The sequence below is a fragment of the Benincasa hispida genome, chromosome 10 (genome assembly GCF_009727055.1).
Source record: "Benincasa hispida cultivar B227 chromosome 10, ASM972705v1, whole genome shotgun sequence".
Taxonomy (NCBI): Eukaryota; Viridiplantae; Streptophyta; class Magnoliopsida; order Cucurbitales; family Cucurbitaceae; genus Benincasa; species Benincasa hispida.
The window spans coordinates 6058991-6079064 of NC_052358.1; the positions used below are offsets into that span (position 1 = coordinate 6058991).

General features: G+C 34.7%; 1 protein-coding gene across 5 annotated transcripts; it reads left to right on the forward strand.

Annotated features, from left to right (window-relative positions):
• Positions 1-13396: 13396 nt before the first annotated feature.
• Positions 13397-19164, forward strand: LOC120088427 (calcium-dependent mitochondrial ATP-magnesium/phosphate carrier protein 2-like). Of its 5 annotated transcripts, none has more exons than XM_039045709.1 (6): positions 13398-13689; positions 13829-14004; positions 15048-15504; positions 17237-18016; positions 18152-18242; positions 18602-19164. In XM_039045709.1, exons 3-6 carry the CDS (start codon positions 15078-15080, stop codon positions 18792-18794), a joined length of 1491 nt encoding a protein of 496 aa, XP_038901637.1. In that variant the 5' UTR covers positions 13398-13689; positions 13829-14004; positions 15048-15077; the 3' UTR covers positions 18795-19164. The 5 variants fall into 5 exon arrangements, with proteins under 5 accessions (XP_038901639.1, XP_038901637.1, XP_038901638.1 ...); XM_039045710.1 differs by having other exon boundaries at positions 13829-13999; XM_039045711.1 differs by lacking the exon at positions 13829-14004 and having other exon boundaries at positions 13397-13689.
• Positions 19165-20074: the final 910 nt, after the last annotated feature.

Below are 20074 nucleotides of genomic sequence, written 5' to 3' on the forward strand. Positions count from 1 at the left end.
AAAATCTAAGGATAATCCCGAATAAATAGGAGTTCATAGTTAGCTCAGGATCAAGGTCAAGTTACCTAGGTCATCACTTTGAAATAATTAGTTTTAAAATAATAAACAACATTATAAAGTAAGAGTGACTTAATTCTTGGTCTGATCTTATGCAAACTCATTGCATATGATGCCCCTACTCATCATGTCAATACATAAGCGAATCAGGATAACTTCGTTTGTAGCACTTTACAACAAATTGTAACAACTATAGAGTGAGTCGAATCCAATAGTGTTACCAGAATAACACACCCAATCTTATTTGTATACAATAGATCATTTTGACTATTTACTCGAACATGATCCACTTTTATGTCTCCATATAAAGTTCAAGTACTCATGTAATAGTCATGGATCTTTTAGTTTATTTGATTTATTTCTAAAAACAAAATAAGCAATTTATATATTCAATAACAATTTCATCAATTTACAAAATGAGTTTATTGTTTACAAAACACGAGTTTTAGGACAGGAAACCCAACAAACTCCCACTTGGACTAAAACTCCAGCGGTAACATATATGTGAATACATTGAGTTTTTGAGTTTTGCAGAGAAATACAATAAACTAGGGCATCAAATACCCATGGTTTGCCTTTAGGTATCACACACCCATCCTTAGGTATCACATACCCATGGGTTTTTCTCCCACTTGCCCTAGGTTATACAACCTATAATCCTAACTGTTGAGGTAGATTTAGGGTCCTATAGTTTGTAAGCACTTGTATGAACAAACATTCTGTGATTTATCATGTATGATATTTTATTCACATTGTCTATGAAATATTTGATATTTTAGTTGCATTAACCACAAACCAATAAACTAAGATTCATGGTTATCGTTGTAATTTAAATATGTATGTGGAGACATATAAATGGATCGTTATTTAAGTGATAATCTAAATGGTCTGTAGTATATAGGTAAGGCTGGATACCTTATCTTGGTGACACTACGAGTATGACCCTCTTTGTAGGTATTACAAATGTTGTAAAGTGCTACAAATGATCTGATCCTAATCACTCATGTATTAGACATGCGACCGGGGATATTCTATACAAAGAAGTTTGTATAAGACGGACCATGAAATATTTAGTCTCGTTATATAATGTCATTCATAATTGAGACTTTCATTTCATTAGGATGACCATAGGTAACATGACCTTAATCCTGAGTGAGTTGTGAACTCCTGCCTATGAGGGCGGTGTTTTGATTTGCATGGTTGAGAGTAGCCAGATCGCCGACTCAACAAGCCTATCATTTTGGGGATTCATCTGATTGGGGAGCTGGGAACTCAGCTACACAAGATGAAATTCACTTTTTCCCCGAAGCAGGGGTAAGTAGATAAATTGCTCCCTTAAGGGCTGATTTCGGGTCTTTAACAATGTGGCGCCATACCTTCTTTTGGCCCGAGAGAGGTTTAGTCATATTGGGACTATGATCGATTGTTCATTAGAGGGATCAGTGGTACTCAAGAAGTTAGATGTAACTACAAGGGCAAAACGGTAATTTGGTCCAACTGTACTTACGAGCGATTTGTGAAAGGTCATCGTACTGTTGATTGGTTATATCCAATGGACAGAAAAATATATCTGTAGTACGAATAGTGCAGCTGTCGATCTTTAGTGGACTGCCCGATAGTTAATGGATGGTGGATAATGTGATTAAAGAGTTTAGTCAGTTATTTACGTACTGTTGGAGCTTCAAGCTACAAGTCCATAAGGTCCCCTTGGTAGCTCAATGGATTTAAGTTGAAAATCAATTTTTTGGAATTAATTTGAAATGTTCAAATTAATAAGAGGGAATTTGATTATATATAGTATAATTAAATTAATTCAATTATATATGACATAATTGATATAATGTATTTGATACATTATTATTTGATTGGAGGAACTAATATTTGAATATGATTCAAATATATTTTCTATGAATAAGATTCATAGTTATTAAATTTAATATAAATATGATTTATATTAAATGTCATAAAATAAAGAAAAATAATTATGATTTATATATTGTATATGATGCAATATTAAAACCATAGATCATAAATATAATATGATAAGTTAGTTTTTATATTTATTTATAATTTATTAATTATATCATAATTAATACATTTTTTCTCCATAACCACCCTTAGTGGGTAGTTATACGGTTTTATGAAAAAAGTGGGATAAAAGAAAAATGTTTTCTAATTATTCAAAACGACGTGATTAGCAATCAAATAAGTTAGTCTTACTATATGATCACTTGAGAGACTATACGATCGAGTAGCTAGTCAATGTGATAGACTTTCTCATCTACACGATGGAGTTGTTGTTTATTCGATCGTCTTCCTTTTCCACACTCGACCTTCCCTCAAACCAAAATAAGCCAGAGCCCACCACTCCTGGATTCTCACACCGAGAATACCAAGGTAATCTAGTGGTAGTGTCCAATTAGTTCGAAGATCAAATCCCTTGAATGTTGGGTTGGGGGGTTCTGCCTTGTTATCAAAAAGAGAGTTCGGTAAAGCAAACTCCCTCCTTGGACGCGTTGTTCGTTGTGTTCGTGAGCGAGTTTGATTGAGGGATATACTTGAAGAAGGGTTTTTCAAAGATATAATCTCTCATCCTTTGTTTTTATTTTCAAAGCATGTTGTAATTTAAGTTTTTGCATAATCTGTTTTATATGATTGTAAATGTATGAGTTTATTCACAATGGGATTTGGATGATCCGCTTCCACTCAAAGGTCCTATGTAATAAGAGTTCCTTCACTAGTCTCACTAGGTGATCCTCAAACACTTTAGCAAAGAGGATCGTTGTAAACATATTAGTATACAACGAACTTCGATTCAAAACAATATAGGGAATGCATCTTATTTCCTCAACTTCTTGTTTTTCGATACTATCACCAAGACCTGATGACTTGAGTTTCCACTAAACCCAAATTATGGCTAGGTTGTTATACATTCCTCCTGCTATATCGAGGTACGCTCAACTTTTTGAGTAAAATGCAGCTGACCTGTCGAAACAACTTTTGTTACCATGTCAATTTTAATCAATAACTTTTATTGACATACTTTTACTCTTATGGAAACTAAATATAATACATGGTGGCTTCTTGTACGTATACTTTTCCAGAAATTTTAGCATTTGTCATCACAAATACTTGATTTTATCTTACTTGAAAAGTATACTACTTTTGGGTTGCCTATAGATAGGCATGCTATTTGAACAGTATTCCAATACTTAACGTTTCGACACTAACACATGTGTCGATCTATTCTAAATTTCTTAACTATGTAAACATCTTTACATACCATAAACAACTTTTATGAGCTCTCCATATCTCATATGGAGTTTCAGAAAACCTTAAAATGGAATGATGTTCAAAACGACTAAGGCAACTAGATGTAGAGAATTATCACTAGATTTCATGTTCTATCGAAATAGCCTTTGAAATCTTTGATTCTCTGTAATTTCTACTTCGATCTAATTGAAGTGTTTCACTTATTTTACCTAACAAGTGTTATACACCTTGAACCTTTCAAGCGTTCTAAACTTATGACTTAGGTAAATATAACTATACTTTAGAATAACTACTAAAATATTCACACACTTTCTTATGCTTTAACATTCACCAGACCATAAAGATCTAAATGTACAAGCTTTTAATGGTTATTTGGTTCTTAAAATTTTGATCATCGTATCTTCAAGATAGACACACATCTAAAAGATTTGTTTTCTAACTTATTTAGATGACTACTTTAACCTTCTTAATCTCATTAAGACATGATGTGATGATAATCTTAATTACCAAAGATAAGTACCAGAATACATCTTTTGCCTTATTGTTCTTCAACCATTTTAAATATTTAAATATTTGAAATGACCTTAATCTTGGTTGGTTTTAACATAGAAGTTGCTTTAAGTAGAACAAGAGTATATCTTTTGCCAATGAACATTTCATTTACAACAAAAGATTTTATATAACTTGTCCTTTACTAAAGATAAATAAACTTTTATTACAATAATAAATGTACAAGGATTCATCTCTTGTCAGCAACTTCAAGATCTCCCACTGGTTTTACTGAGGTACTCTCCCATGTTCACAACCTGGAGCATTATCTCATTTGCAAGCAACCCTTAGAAACTAATTTCCTTGTTTTGCTTTTTCCGCTCTTTTCTTTGCAAGGCACTGTGGGCAATTTCTCTTCCAATGCCTAGCCTTGCTACAGTAGAAACATATTCCTTTGTCTATAGTTTTGTCTTTTCCTTTGCAACTAGTAGAAGTTTTCTTTTCCTGTTTCCCTTTGCTCTTTTTCACTGGAATACTCTTATTCTTAGAAGAAGAAGCAACATCAGGCTTTTTAGAGGACGATCCTCTTTTCTCAGCATCAGAAACATTTACCTCCGTTTTTGTCCTTTTGTTCTCAAAATGGACTGAACAACCTGTAGCTCATTGAGAAGTGTAGTCAGGTTGTATTCTATCTTGTTCATTAACGCGTTGGTGCAAAAGTGCAATAAGCTCTTCGAAAGAGACTTTAGAATAAAACTAACTTGGCTCCTCTCATCTACGACAACTTCGTTTACTCTGCCACATTGAAATGGACCATCATGTCAGGACATGTTCTCTAACAAAGGCCATTTCCTTCATTCGGCAATTATAAACATATTTGATAGCATCATGCCTCAGGGAGAAGGACGAGATTCCATAATCTTTTTGGCAGTATACATGCTTTCTATTTCTTTGCCAAGACATCAGATATGCTGACAAGAATGTAGTCACAGACTTTCTCATTTGCCTTCGTCCATTTTGTCGTATGCATCCCGAACAGTTCGGTTTGCATTTGAGCTAGGGATGGGAGGACATTCTTCTTCAAAACGAACCTTAAATCAGCTATCACCAGTATTGTATTTAAATTTGACTTCCATGTAGCATCATTGTCCCTAATTAATTTATCTGAAGCCAACAGTTGTCTCAATGAACTAGTCATTCTGAAAAATAGACAATTTCTTTATTAATGATTTGCTTTTAAACCCATTCATGTTTTAGCAAAGTAATAATGTACCCAAATTTCATTATTTTTGCAACGATACTATAGTGAGTCAGGATAAATGCTACTGAGAGGTTGTCAAATACTCCTTTACTAAAGCAAGACATTCTTGACTAAAAACCATCTCCAGAATAACTCAAATTCTGATAGTCATTTAGCTACCGTTTTCAGTTAAGAACTTACTAACACTTAGTAATTATGTAAGTGTAACTCTCCATTTTTAGATCTCAGAGATTAGTGGCCCTAACGATGCTACCGAATTGGAGAGTCAAAATTTGGAAACGACATAAGAAATCATATTCATTTCTAAAGTTTGAGTTGTTTTGAATCCTATATTATAACCCTCCGAGGGGATAGCTGTGGTTAGTGAATAGCTAATGTCGCCTTAAAGACGACAAGCAGGCATTGATGGATCTCATACCGAGAGTTCCATGAGCGGGTTGAGATCGCTCCGATTTCACAGTGACCGAAACACAAAAGATATACATTCCACACAAACAGTTAGACATATAAATCTAATTATCGGAATGCTCAGAACACAATAATTAATAAGGAAAGAGTTCATACCAGATGAAGACAATCTTTGAACGTCTGAACCTTAAGCAGCGGAAAACCTCTAACGAATCTACTAGCATCCAGCAAGTAGGTCGACTGCAATAGCACGATCAGAACGTACACGAACACTGCAGCGGGGACGACACCACTACAAGAGAAACCCGGGTATCCTTGGCGTTAAAAACCCAAAGAGTGGGCTTTGGTGAGTTTGGTAGAGGACGAAGGAGAATGCGTCGTGTAGACGATAAACAAGTGGGAGATGAAACTCTACTATCGTATAGCGGAAATGCTTATCATATAGTAGAGCTACACGATCGTGTATGAAAGGCTGGACGATCGGTTAGGAAAAACATATACGATCGTTTAGAGAAAACATGAAGCAGATGATCGATGAACGAGCTTCTATCGTATAGGCTCTCGCGATCGCTTTCACGGATTCTTTTGGGCGCGGACAATAATGTAAATGCACGATTTTATGAAAAATGAAAACGATTTTCATTTTTAATTCGCCGGTTACCATAACCATCGCAGTCAACTTCCCACGTTCGAATGTGGATAAATTCGTTAATTATCAAATAATTAATCAATTAATTTAATTAATAAATATAATCTATTATATTTATATCCTATAGTTTGATATCATCTACTATAGTATTTTCTCCTCTACTTGATGTAAATCATATTTATATCTAATTTCCTCCAAAATAATGTATCTCATACATTTAGACAATTATATCATATATAATTAACCAGTCCAATTATATCATATATAATTGAACTTCCTCTTGTCAATTTGAACATTTCAAATTAACTCAAATATTTGGTTCTCGACTTTATCTAAGCTGCCCAGGTGACCTAATGGACCTGTGGCTCGAAGCTCCAACGGTACGTGAATAGCTGATTAAACTCTTTACCCACGAGATCCACCATCTGTTAACTGTCAGTGATTCCACTAAAGACCAACAGCTGAACTCTTCTTACCACAAATATATTTCTGTGTCCATTATATATAACCAATCATGAGTACGATGACCCTTCACAGATGCTCGTAAGTACAACTGGACCAATTTACCGTTTTGCCCTTGTAATTACATCTCACTTCTTAAGTACCACTAATTCCTCTAATGAACAATACAACATAGTCTAACTATGTGTAAACACCTTTCGAGCCAAGAGAAGGTGTGTGGCGCCACATTGTTCAAGCCTCAGAATCAGCTTTAAGGGAGCCATCTATTTACTTACCCCTGCGTCGGGGAAGGAGTGGAATTCCATCTTGTGTAGCTGAGTTTCCAGCTCCCAAATCAGGCGAATCCCCAAAATGGTAGGTTTGAATTGGCGACCTGGCCACTCGCACCCATACAAATCAAAGGACCGCCCTCAATGACATGAGTTCCCAACTCACTTAGGATTGAGATCATGTTACTTATGATCATCCTAGTGAAGTGAAGTCTTTTTCATGAACGGTGTTATATAACAAGATGTTAACACTTCGTGGTCAGGTCTTATACAAACTCTTTGTATAAGACGCCCTCGTTCCATGTCCCCAACACGAATGATCAAAATCAGACCATCTGTGATAAGTCACAACACTTGTGACCATTCCACAAAGCGGGCCGCGTCTGTAGCGTTATCAGAATAAGGTTTTCCTCATTTGTCCATGTACTATATACTATTTTTGGTTATCACTCAAGACATGATCCAGTTGTATGTCACCACATACATGCTTGAGTCACATACAGATAACCAGGAATTTTATGTTTATTGGTTTATGGTAAAGCAAATAAAACAAATAACCGAGCAAAATACAAGATGTGAAGTAAATATCATATATTAACATCACAAGGGTTCGTACATACTATTTACAAACTACAGGACATGAGACTTTAAGGCATCAACCCCAACAGGCACAACATAGGAATCTCACAGTCCAAACTAATGGAAGAGACCACAGGATATGTTGACACATATTCTTCACCCACTTACTATGAATTACTTCCCATATTTATTTTGCTATTGTCCCATGCAAACACTTTTTGAATGGAGGTCACTCTAGTGTGATAGAAACCGTTGCATGAATCTCACGGTGTGAACTTTTAGGGACGTGAGAGCTAAGAACAACATATCTCATATGTTATTAATCTCCCACTGAAGTGTTCTATTTGTTTTTGGATAAATCTTTACTTAGGAATGTTCCGGCTAATTAAACAACCTAAGTCTATGTGGTTTATCCAAGTATAATGTTTATAAATAGATTTTAACCTAGGATGACTAGGTGATAACTGTTTTAACACTTCACACCATTCACGTATTCTCATAAAACCAATTAATAATACTCAATTATTCGGCCATAATCCTCAAGTAGGAGGTGTTCCGTTGATCGTCAACTTAAGTATCCCTAGCCTTAGACAATATTATATATTAGTTGAGTTTGCAACCGTATTTTACAAGATGTTGACCTATTTTAACTATTAAACAGATGGTTAACCTCTATGAGCATGCTTTTATCTTTGTTATGGATTTTAATGTCTAATCCAATTTTATAACAACTTATAAAATAATAGACATACATTGCATCCATAACATGCATTTATATAAACATTTGTTCCATGCATTTAATATAACAACTTATATCAAAAGCCATGGAATCCTACACATGCATGTTATATATTATAATACTTATAATATACTTGCAATGCATGCTACATGCTTATCCTATGGTGGGATTTTAAATCTATATGGCATACAATATGCACACAATAGATAAATTATTTAATTTATACACTCAAAATGTATAATTAATAAACATATTAAAATGAACCAATTTTGGCATCCTAAGCTAGCTAAAAGCTACACTTATTACAATAATAAGCAGAAATCAGTCCCAAATCGCCTCCAAACACTTCGAAGCACTTGAAGATTGAACTGGCCTACAAAACAACAAAATAACTCAAAACCGGTCAAAACTGGTCAAACTAGCTTGAATCAGACCGGTCTAGACCATCTGGATCGGCTGAGCCACCACCAGGCGCGCGAGTCAACGGTTGGATCGGATGCGAGGCGCGGGCTGACGGCTTGGGATGGGTTGGCGCGCGTTGGGCTTTAACACGGATGGACCTGGGTCGGGGCGCGGGCGTCAGGTCTGGAACCTACACGCGTCAACCATCGGCTCCGTGGGTTGAATCAGCCATCCGGGTCAGGTCGCGGGTCGTGAATCGGGTCTGGGAGGCCATTTCGGGTCTGTGAGCAAATAATCACCAAATTGGAGTTGCCCTCTTTGCCGGAACCGAGCAATTACAACCTAATTTCAACTCTAATGACTCTAGCAAATTTATAGACCCTTCATGACACATTAAAGTCCATAAAACACCGGGGGATTACAATAATTATTATAACCTAAGAAGAAATACTAATGTCAAAGTCAAAATTATCTATTTTAGAACATAACCATTCATCTCATGAATCAATACTCACCATATGCATAAAATTAACCAAAAATTAAGTACTTTAAACATGCTCTGATACCAATTGATGGAACAAAATATGCGCAACGGAAGAAAAATGGATATAAAGTATTCTAATTGGGTTAATTACGAAGATAAGCATGCAATAATAAAATAAGTAAAAGGGGATTTAAGAAGTGCAACCTTTGTAGTCTTCAAAGCTTCTCTAAATCCGCTCCAATCTCATCACGAACAGTTCGTAGACCACCACGAGAGTCTTTTCGACTATTCTTCGGCCTTAGAACGGACTGGTGGGATCCGGTGAATGACTAATTTGGAGAGGAAAAGGTTAAGACTTTGAGAGAAAATCTCATAATCTCATTCAATTTCGCTATGGCCAAGAGTTTTTTAAATTCAATAAACACTCTCTTTTAAATACCATTTCATGCAAACACATGCAACTTTGAGTTTGATGAGAATTTGACATTAAAAAATCCACTAACTCAAAGTGAGATTTAGTGGGGCAAGTGTCTTCAAATGAAGACAACACTTAGCAATTCAATAGTTGGAAGGATCTTTCCACTAACTTAGTCAGAGTTTGACTCTCCAAGTCCAAAGTCAACAAACTTGACTTCCATTGCATTCTTGACCTAGTCAACAATTTGACTTTTAATGCAATTTGACCAATTCCATTTAATTTTAAAATTAATTCTAATTATCAATTTTAAAATTAAATTAAAATTAAATGATTATTAAATAATTTAATTAATTTAATTTAATATTAAATCCAACACTAATCCCAATCTATATGAATCCACATTCATAATCTTGATATTTAAATCTTATTTAAATATCTCATATTTTCTCTCTCTTTATGTTTAATTTACAATTAGATATTATGTTAAATATATCGTATATATTTAAAGCTTTGCTCCAAAAACCGAATTTGAACACTTTAAATTCGTTCGTCACACTATTCTAATATTTAGTTCGATATAAGCTAGTAGGGGGACCTGATGGTCCTACAGATCATGATCATGGGCTCCAACGATCCACAATTAACCAGCTAAACTCTTTAACCCAGTTAACCACCATTCGTTAACTACCGGGTCACTCCACTAAAGTCCAGTAGTTGCACTCTCCTTACTATAGATATATCATGTTCACTCGATATAACCATGATTAGTAAGTTAACCTTTCATAGTTGTTCGTAATGACGACTGAGTCAAAAGCTGTTTTACCTCCGAGATTACATCTTGCTCCTTAAGTCCAACTGATCCTTTAATGAAAAATTGGTTTGTGATCCAATCACTAAACCGAATCCCTCTTGAGCCAATGAGAGGGTGAGGCTCCTTGTTCAAGACCCAGAGTCAACACTTAAGGGAACAACCTTTATACTATCCCTAAGAGCGGGTAAGAGTGAATTCTGTCTTGAACCCTATATCTTCAGCTATTTACTTGGTCTTACCCCTAAAATGGGAGGCTTATTAAGCCAACCCTCATCCATGCAAATCTAAGGATAATCCCGAATATACAGGAATTCATAGTTAGCTCAGGATTAAAGTCAAGTTACCTAAGTTATCGCTTTGAAATAGTCAGTCTTAAAACAGTAAATAACGTTATAAAGTAAGAGTGACTTAATTCTTCGTTCGATCTTATGCAAACTCATTACATAGGACGCCCCCACTCCTCATGTCAATATATGAATGAATCAGGATCACTTCGTTTGTAACACTTTAAAACAAATTGTAACAACTATTGAGTAGGTCGCATCCAATAGTGTTACCAGAATAAGACACCCAATCTTATTCGTATACGATAGATCATTTTGACTATTTACTCGAATCTGATCTACTCGTATGTCTCCATATAAAGTTCAAGTACTCATGTAATAGTCATGGATCTTTTAGTTTATTGGATTTACTTCTAAAAACAAAATAAGCAATTCATATATTCAATAAAAATTTTATCGATTTACAAAATGAGTTTATTGTTTACAAACCATGAGTTTTAGGACATAAAACCCAACAGGTGGTGGAAATGATAAGGTAATGGCTTAATAGGAAGAAGACACTCAAATTTTCCTCAAGAAGAAGGTGGCTAACGTTGAAAGCTTGAAGGGGATGACGAAGATGAAGTCTCGAAGCCTATAAATACCTTAAGAGGTTCTCATTTCATTCCACAACTCAAAAACCTCTTAAATGTTTCAGGGAAGAAGTGATTAAAGAGAGTCAAGAATAACTTTCCATGGTTTAGATTGTTATACCAGGCGTCCAAGCTTGATTTATAGACGTTGAAAAGGTCGAACCAGGTGTTGGGAGAGGGTGTCCAGGCGTCCAATTGGGAAGTGAGGAGCAAACCTTGTATCTAACAGTGCAACCCTGCGGCCAACAGTTGTCTCTGCCACTTTAAATGTTTAGTTTGGGCCTTGTAGGTTGGCTCGGGATTCAGAAAGAATATAAGATACAGGAGATTAGAGAATTCTTTTTCCTGGTGAATTGTGAGTGGTTATCCTTTCTCTGTCTTTTTGAATTGATATACCTTTATGTATATATAAGTACCTATGTATATGCATGGTTTCGAAAGTTGTGGCATGATCAGAAAATATGTTGTCTTTATTGATTTCATGTTGTTCTGACTATCTTCCTAATATTATGTGGATGCATGTTTATTGTGAATTGAATTGGAAACTAGAACTGTACCCAAGATATTGTTAGCACTTGAACATCTGATTGAGATTGTCAATATAAACTGGCTGGAATTGACAGCATACCCGGGTATGTTTAACGAGATATTGTCGACATGTACACATTCGACGGGTTGTATTGGATACTGAGATTGTTTCCTTTAAAATTGTATTTGGCTGACGTATTGCATTTTAGGAGAACATATGATCATGCCAATGTCATCTCTGTTACTAGGCTGAGGTCATGCATACTGTGTTTGACTATCTGTGAAATTGTATTCCCAAAAATGATTTTCACCAACAAATCTATTTTTTTATACTAAACTTTCCACTTGCTGAGCTTTTCCAACTCATGTTTTCCAAATGTTTGGTTCTCTTCCCCCCTCGGGTAGCGTAGGAGTGGAGTTATAAGGTGTTGTTAAGGTCAAGGTCTATCACACTGTAGCCACATTGTTGGGTTAAGGTATGCTTTTACGAGTTATGTAGCCCAGGAGTAGAATTATCTAAGTTGAGTCTGAAGTTGTGTAAATATTATAATAGTTTAATATAAAATAAATTAACCAGAGAGTTGTTGTCATTCTATACTTGGCTAAAGGGTTGTTTGTAATTTAGATCCAAGATAGGCAGTAGAGTTTGAGTTGTAACCGATAAGTGCAAGGTGATGGATAACACGTGTTACAAAAAGGTAATGTTTGTTATCTTCACGCTTTCTTTTAGGTAAAAGAAGTAAGCTCGGGAGGGGGCATGACAGATAAACCCCTCAACACATACTAATTGAAATGAAATATTACTGGAAAGAATAAATTTGACGTTACATGCTTATTCAAATAAAAAATATACGAATTGAGAAGTGAGAACGATTAACGAGTTCATTAGCAAGAGCAAGTGTAGAGTCATCGAGAGTGAGAGCACATATCAAGAGAAGCGAGACTCAATGGCGATGATTGAATATCGAGGGGCACCACATGTTGTTATTGTAATTTCACCATGTGATATGTCACGGGGTGGAAGCGCGGTATGAAATTTTTCATAAGTTTCCTGTGTGTCTAAGGAGGACGAGTAGAAGGTAAAAAAAAAAAACTCAGTTTTTCTAAAAAATGGATATTTTTTCATTTGGTCTCTTGGGAGGGCTACGCATAAAATTATCTTTTAAAAAGTCCAAACGAATGATGACTCAATTTTTAAAAAGCATATATTTCTTTTGACATCATGCTTACGCCACATCAACGTGAAATTACCGAAACTGAACATCATGCATGTGGATTGGGATCTCGCTTTCACTATTTGCTATCACTACTCTCGCTCCTTAGGCTTTCGATTTCCCTCTTCTCTCTCTATCTTCTCTTACAACTCGTTTATCGCTATTTGTTACTGGTTCTCACTATTTGTATTAAAAAGAAGTGACTAACAAGACTTCTGAGGTTGAGAGCAAGGGAGGAAGGAACGAGACTATTGAAAATCAATAATTGAAGGCACAATACACGTATACAATAGAAAGTCGTTATAAGCAATTTTTTGCTGATAACGACACAAGTAAAAAGTCAAAAAATACTTTAACTTTAAAAAGTGGGACAAATTCCATTTCGGGCCACAATTTTGAGTGAATAGTAGAATTATCCCATCTCATTTTCCATTGGGATGGATTTCATTAGGATTGGAGCCTATTTTCGTGAGGGATGCATGACCTAAATTCCTCATCTCTCGCTTATTCTGTCCCTCGATCCACTGCCCATCGCTTTTCACCAGAACAAAAAAGAAGAACCGAAGCAAAATTTATTCTTGGCTCCGGTCAGTTCCTTTTCGGTTCCCTGTTTCCATTGCCTTCATCCTTCAGTTTCGTTAATTATTCGAAAAATTCAAGATGATGCTCGCTTGATATCGTTAATTCTGTAGATCCAAGGGGACAGGATTCCGATCCGATCGACATAAGCGTATGTAATTGTATAACTATGAGCATTTATGTTTTTCATGATCGAGATGTTCTGGTTCCGCTGCTTAGAATTGATGATTTTGTTTTCTGTTTTCCAACGTAACCTTCCTGAAAATATTCCGAAACTTGTTTTCTTAAAGGCTGGGGGCTCTTTCCTTTCTGCCTTCCTCGTCTGTGTATTCTTCAACTTGATGATGCAGGGAAAGGAAGGGGTTGATCGTAGTGAATTGTGAGTCCTATCCTTTCCTAACATTGCAGAACTACCGCTTTCGAAGACTGACCTAGGCAACTGCTAAACCTTGGACATTGGAGTAAGGTTCTTGCTCAGACACCCAAACTAATACTACTTGTTGGCCGGTTCTTTGCCTTTTAAGTCTTTTGAACGGTGATTAAAATCCTGGAGGACAATTCTTGTTTATTACATATTTGAATCTTTTGTTCAGTCTTCACGTGTTCAGGCAATTGCCATATTATTTTGCGTAAATTTACAAATGACTTAAGGTGTGATGAAATTAAAGAGGGGTGACTATCAATGGATTCCAAAAAAACTTCTCCAATTGGTTGTAAGATTAGTTAAACTATATTTACAAAAAGGGGAGATCAATTTACACCAACTAAGAGATACGAAAGTTATAGAAGTGAGAGAAGCACTGTAGTCTTGTTCCTTGTTTGTAAAGATGAGTTCTGCTCAAGCGAGGTAGACCAAAAGAAAGCTCAAACAAAATTTACAAATGAAGTTGTAAGGTGTACCTATGTAAGAATATATAGTATGGTTATTAGTAGGGGGCGTGTTAGTAAATAGCTAATAAATTGGTTAGGGCTTTTAGGAGAGAGGTGTGGAGAATTTGGGATGAGCATTGGCTCTTGGAAGAGAATTTCTCAGCCCTCTAGAATGTACTGAGAGTGTTATCTTTCTTTATGATGTTATAGCATATTTCCATTTATTTCTGTACTTCTGTGTTCGTGAGTTTTGTTGGAGGTATCCTAACAGAAGTTAAAAATGTACTTTCTATTTTAGTCATTTATGATGATATTGGAGTATCATAATTCATATATTAGTCATTTGTGAATGCACTAATGACAATACCGATAATTTTAGGTCCTGAAACATTTCTAATTTATGTTTGATAAGTTTTTTTTGCTCTTATTTCTTTGGCCCTTTGTAGTTTTGTTGTCCTGATAGATATTATGTGAGGCTGTAGAATTTTGGTTAATTGATGCAAGCACTCCTGTACATTTGCCTTTTCTGTTCGACACTAGTCTGTTTCACTTGCAGTATACTCTTTAATGTGTAATAACCAATGAGAAACAAAATTGAAATTAAGTAAATTTTGAACGATAAATCATCATCTACTACAGGCCGGAGATCGCCTTGGGAGATTTCTAAACATGGACGCCAAAGAGGCTGCTTTTTCTGGAAACCCACGGCGTCCTTCTAACTGTTGCAATCCTGTCAAACAGCTTGGACCTATCTCCCTAGAACATGTGCTCCTAGCTCTGCGTGAGTCCAAGGAGGAGAGGGATATTCGGACCCGTAGTCTTTTTAATTTCTTCGATGCTGCCAACCTTGGATATCTTGACTATGCTCAGATAGAAGCTGGATTGTTGGCCCTACAAATACCTGCCGAGTACAAGTATGCTAAGGATCTTCTTAAGGTCTGTGATGCCAATAGAGATGGCAGGGTAGACTACCATGAGTTTCGCCGCTACATGGATGATAAGGAACTAGAGCTCTACCGAATTTTTCAAGCTATTGATGTTGAACACAATGGATGTATTCTTCCAGAAGAGCTATGGGATGCTCTAGTTCAGGCTGGTATACTATACCCTTCTCTGTCTCATTTTCTATTTCACCCCGTCCTTTCTTTTTACAATACTCATCACTACAGTTTCATATTGTTTTATAAACTTCTTTTATATGAATTAAAACTAATTTTTATACTTCTGACATTTTATCAAACATTTTCATTAAAAAAAAAAAAAAAAATTTCATGAAATTAGTAACACTCACTTGAACATGTTATATAACTTAAAAGTTTGAGTATTTTTTCAGACGTTTTCTTAGTTCTTTATCTAGACAGAAAATGCAATTCAATAAATGATCTAGAGTTGTGTTCTTATTTATTGAAATTCTTGAATTATTATTATTATTATTTTAAAATTATTTCATATATTTTTTAGTTCCTATGGTGTCAAAAAAAAAAAAAAAAAAAAAAAGCTAATGGGAGTTTAAAATGTACCATAGTTCATGTTTATGTTTTAATTTCTATTTGGTATATATGTAATAGAGAATAGTATTTTTAAATTTATTTTAATGATATAAGATAGGTTATTTCTTGTTTGTTAAAATCACACACACACACATATATATATGTATGTATGTGTGTGTATAATTGATATTGATCGAAGAACAAACTTTTTTAATATATAATAGTAATCTGATTTAAAAAGTTTAATACACTAATACTTAAGATAATTTATTAACGTTTAGTAAGAGTTTGCTAAATGACTATATGATACTGTGTAGCTCTTATTTATTTATTTATTTTAAAAAAGGAAGATTATATTAAACTATTTCTTGAACACTTGAATATATGTACCAAATCTTTTTCCTCTTAAGAATGTTCATTTAACTAAATTGGGGACCTATTATTTATATTAACGACAAGTATAAAATGTTTAACGAAGGGGTGTGTTTGATGTTTTTTTATTAGAGAATGAACATAATGCACCAAAGCTGATTGTCAGCATCCCCTTTTTAAGTTACTAAACTTATTTAATCACATTTCACAATTTTTATGTATTTTAAGATAAAAATATGCTAAACTTTGTTGTCTAGATATTTATATCATATCATCCTGAACATATTATAAATGCAATTTATTATTATTTTTTAGATTAATTGATCATAATGTATTGATTTTTCCACTACGGATAGACCAACCTCTCTAAATGGCTAAATTGTAGATCGATGGGGGTTCTTAGGAGCTCAAGTTTTGTGTATATGCATAATGAATTAACAAAAAATATATGGTTATCGCTCTAAACGTTTTCATATTGTTTCATATTAGTCTTTTGATTCGGCAATATGTGCCTACCTATTTGCTTCTTTTGTTGTATGGCTTTCTTAGGAATTTGTCAATGTGTCTGTTATAATATAAGTTAAATTTCACTTTAAATTCCTTATGAACTGTTAGGTTTTGTTATTGACAGGTTAATTGATTGAGTCTAAATATGTAACCACACTTATTTTTTGAATTTTTATTTTGGTTAATGAAACACAGTACACGAACTATTTTATTTTAAATTATGGGTAGTATGGTGCATGGATTGAACCGCATCTCCATTAATACCTTGTTTGATTATTAGTAATTTCAATTCCTTAACCTATTCAGAACTAATTTCATTATTTAACTCGCACCATTTAAATTTATTTTCGATTGTCTAATTTGTCAAACATTTCTTCTTCTTATGTGATCTGTATTATCTTGGGTTCAGTATGTCACACATCTTGTCATCTTATGTGCCTGGCAGTTTTAATTTTTTAGGTATAGAAATTGACGACGAGGAACTTGCACGCTTTGTGGAGCATGTTGATAAAGATAATAATGGAATCATAACTTTTGAAGAATGGAGGGACTTTCTTCTATTTTATCCACATGAAGCTACCATCGAAAACATATATCATCACTGGGAAAGGGTATGCCTTGTAGATATTGGAGAACAGGCTGTAATTCCAGAAGGCATCAGTAAGTATGTCCATCCTTTCAGGTATTTCATTGCTGGAGGTATAGCAGGAGCTGCTTCTCGTACTGCAACAGCTCCTCTAGATCGACTTAAAGTGGCTTTGCAAGTACAGACAACCCGAGCATGGATTATACCAGCTATAAAGAAGATATGGAAGGAAGATCATCTCTTGGGATTTTTCCGAGGTAATGGGCTAAATGTTGTAAAGGTTGCACCTGAAAGTGCCATCAAATTTTATACCTATGAGATGTTAAAGAGTATGATTGCGGACGGTGAAGACAAACATGATATTGGAACTGCCGGGAGACTATTTTCTGGTGGTATTGCTGGTGCGGTCGCTCAAACCGCTATCTATCCTTTAGATCTCCTGAAAACTCGGCTACAGACTTTTTCTTGTGAAGGTGAAAAGGTTCCGAAGCTAGGAAAACTTACAAAAGATATCTGGGTTCACGAGGGACCTCGGGTCTTCTATAAAGGTCTTGTACCTTCCCTTCTTGGCATTATCCCTTATGCTGGCATTGACCTTGCTGCCTATGAGACCTTGAAAGATGTATCGAAAACATATATTCTTCAGGACTCTGGTGCGTGATTTATTCATTTCTTGTTGTGTTTATATATTCTTCAATCATGACACAGTTATCTTTGCCCAAGTTTCTGCTTTCATGTTTCTTTAAGTTGGTCATTATATATCCCCTTTCTCACACAACCATCATCAGATCCCGGACCTCTCGTTCAACTGGCATGTGGAACAATCTCCGGAGCTCTTGGAGCCACGTGTGTTTACCCGTTGCAAGTTATTCGAACGAGGTATGGATGCACGGGCCAGTCTGCCTTTTATTCTTCCAATTTTTGTCTAGTGAAAATCAATAAATAATATTTGTGATTCTTATTTTCATGGGCAGCTGCAAATATAACAATTAGGTCCAAAGTATTATCATGTATAGCACAATGCAAAATAATTTGCAGATATAGCAAATTTTAGATTAAGCTCTCAGAGTTTGTCAATGATAGACTATATTGTTATCATGGATAGATTTTGCTATATTTTCTATTATTTAAAAATGTTGTTATACACATAATTATTAGCTCTAAAAGTGATACCTATTGCAATTACCCTACTTTTTCATTGAGATTGAGGTTGACTACTAACTTGGAATTGTTTTCAGAATGCAAGCACAAAGTTCAAATAGAGGTGCTGCTTATCAGGGAATGTCAGATGTATTTCGGCAGACACTGAAGCATGAAGGCTATGGTGGTTTCTACAAAGGTCTGTTGCCCAATTTACTTAAAGTTGTGCCTGCTGCAAGTATTACATATTTAGTTTACGAAAGGATGAAAAAATGGCTGGAACTTGATTAGGCAAGTCAGTGTATACATGAGATGGTATTATGGTTAGAATATTGACGAAAAATATTAGTACCCACCCCTCAAAAAAAAAAAAAAAAAAAAAAGAGAGAGAGAGAGAGAGTAAGAAGAAATCATACTTGGCAGATGCTAATTTGCTGGTTGAGAATTCGAGGTACATTATTTGTGGTCTGGAGGGCGTTACCTTCAGAATTTTTTAAACTATGAGTAATAATGGGAGGTGATTAGTGCTACGATTGTTGTAGCTTGCAAGTGACTAAATAGTTCATTTGGCTAATAATTTCCCACCCTTTTCCCTTGTTCATTTGCGATTTGAACACCATGTATGTACATTAGACGAATGTTATTGACTTGCCATTGCTAACCCCTTGTATTTCCCATTTTGTGCACCTCAATGCAAGCCAACTGTAGTTCTCAGAATTGCACACAACTGGGAGTTTGTTTGGTGACGATTGTGGGATAAATGGTATGTTTGGAGACGATTTTAAAATGATTAACATTTGATCATGGTAGCTACCTATCTAGGATTTTATATTGGGAAATTTTCACAAAAAGCAAAAATGTCAAACTATTTATTGAAACAACAAAAATGAAAGAAATTGATGATAGACTTTTATTAGTTTCTATCATCGACAGATACTAATAGACTTATATTAGCTTCTATCAAAGAAGATTAAAATTTTGCTATTTTATGTAAATAGTTTATCTTATTTTTCTATTTTTGAAAATCCTCATTAAATCCTACCGGTTCCTTAAATACCCAAGTGTCGTAGGATCAACCAAGTTGTTCCATAAGATTAGTAGAGGTGTGCATGACCCGGGTACTCACAAATAGCGAAAAAAATCCTTTGAAAAAAATGTTTTAAATTACTTGAAATCAATTTTAATAGTATGAAAAATGCAATAATAAGTGTAAAAACATTAAATTGATTTTGAGTGATTAAAGGTGTGTTTCATATTGATTTTAAACATAACAAAAATGATTTAATCATTTCAAAATTAATCCCAAACGTTGAGATATTCTTAAGTGTGATTTGAGAATTTTAAATTTATTAGTCAAAATTTATTTATTTCATAATTTTATAATGACTTTGTTATACACCAATTCACAACATTAATTTAAATGAACTTCTGTTGTAAATTCCACCAAGATCTCAATACTAAAAAATTATTAATTTTATACATTATCAACTTCTTAGTTTGTGTTATAATAGTATGTGTTTGAGGTGTAAACTACTTTAGTTTGGAAAAGAAATAGTAAACACACAAAGAAT

Excerpts from the sequence above, each read along its gene's own strand:
- LOC120088427 (XM_039045711.1), top strand. The coding sequence starts at position 15,078 with ATGGACGCCAAAGAGGCTGCTTTTTCTGGAAACCCACGGCGTCCTTCT. Across the intron at positions 18,017-18,151 it reads ATATATTCTTCAGGACTCTG|ATCCCGGACCTCTCGTTCAA; the intron begins GTGCGTGATTTA and ends AACCATCATCAG. Across the intron at positions 18,243-18,601 it reads TTGCAAGTTATTCGAACGAG|AATGCAAGCACAAAGTTCAA; the intron begins GTATGGATGCAC and ends AATTGTTTTCAG.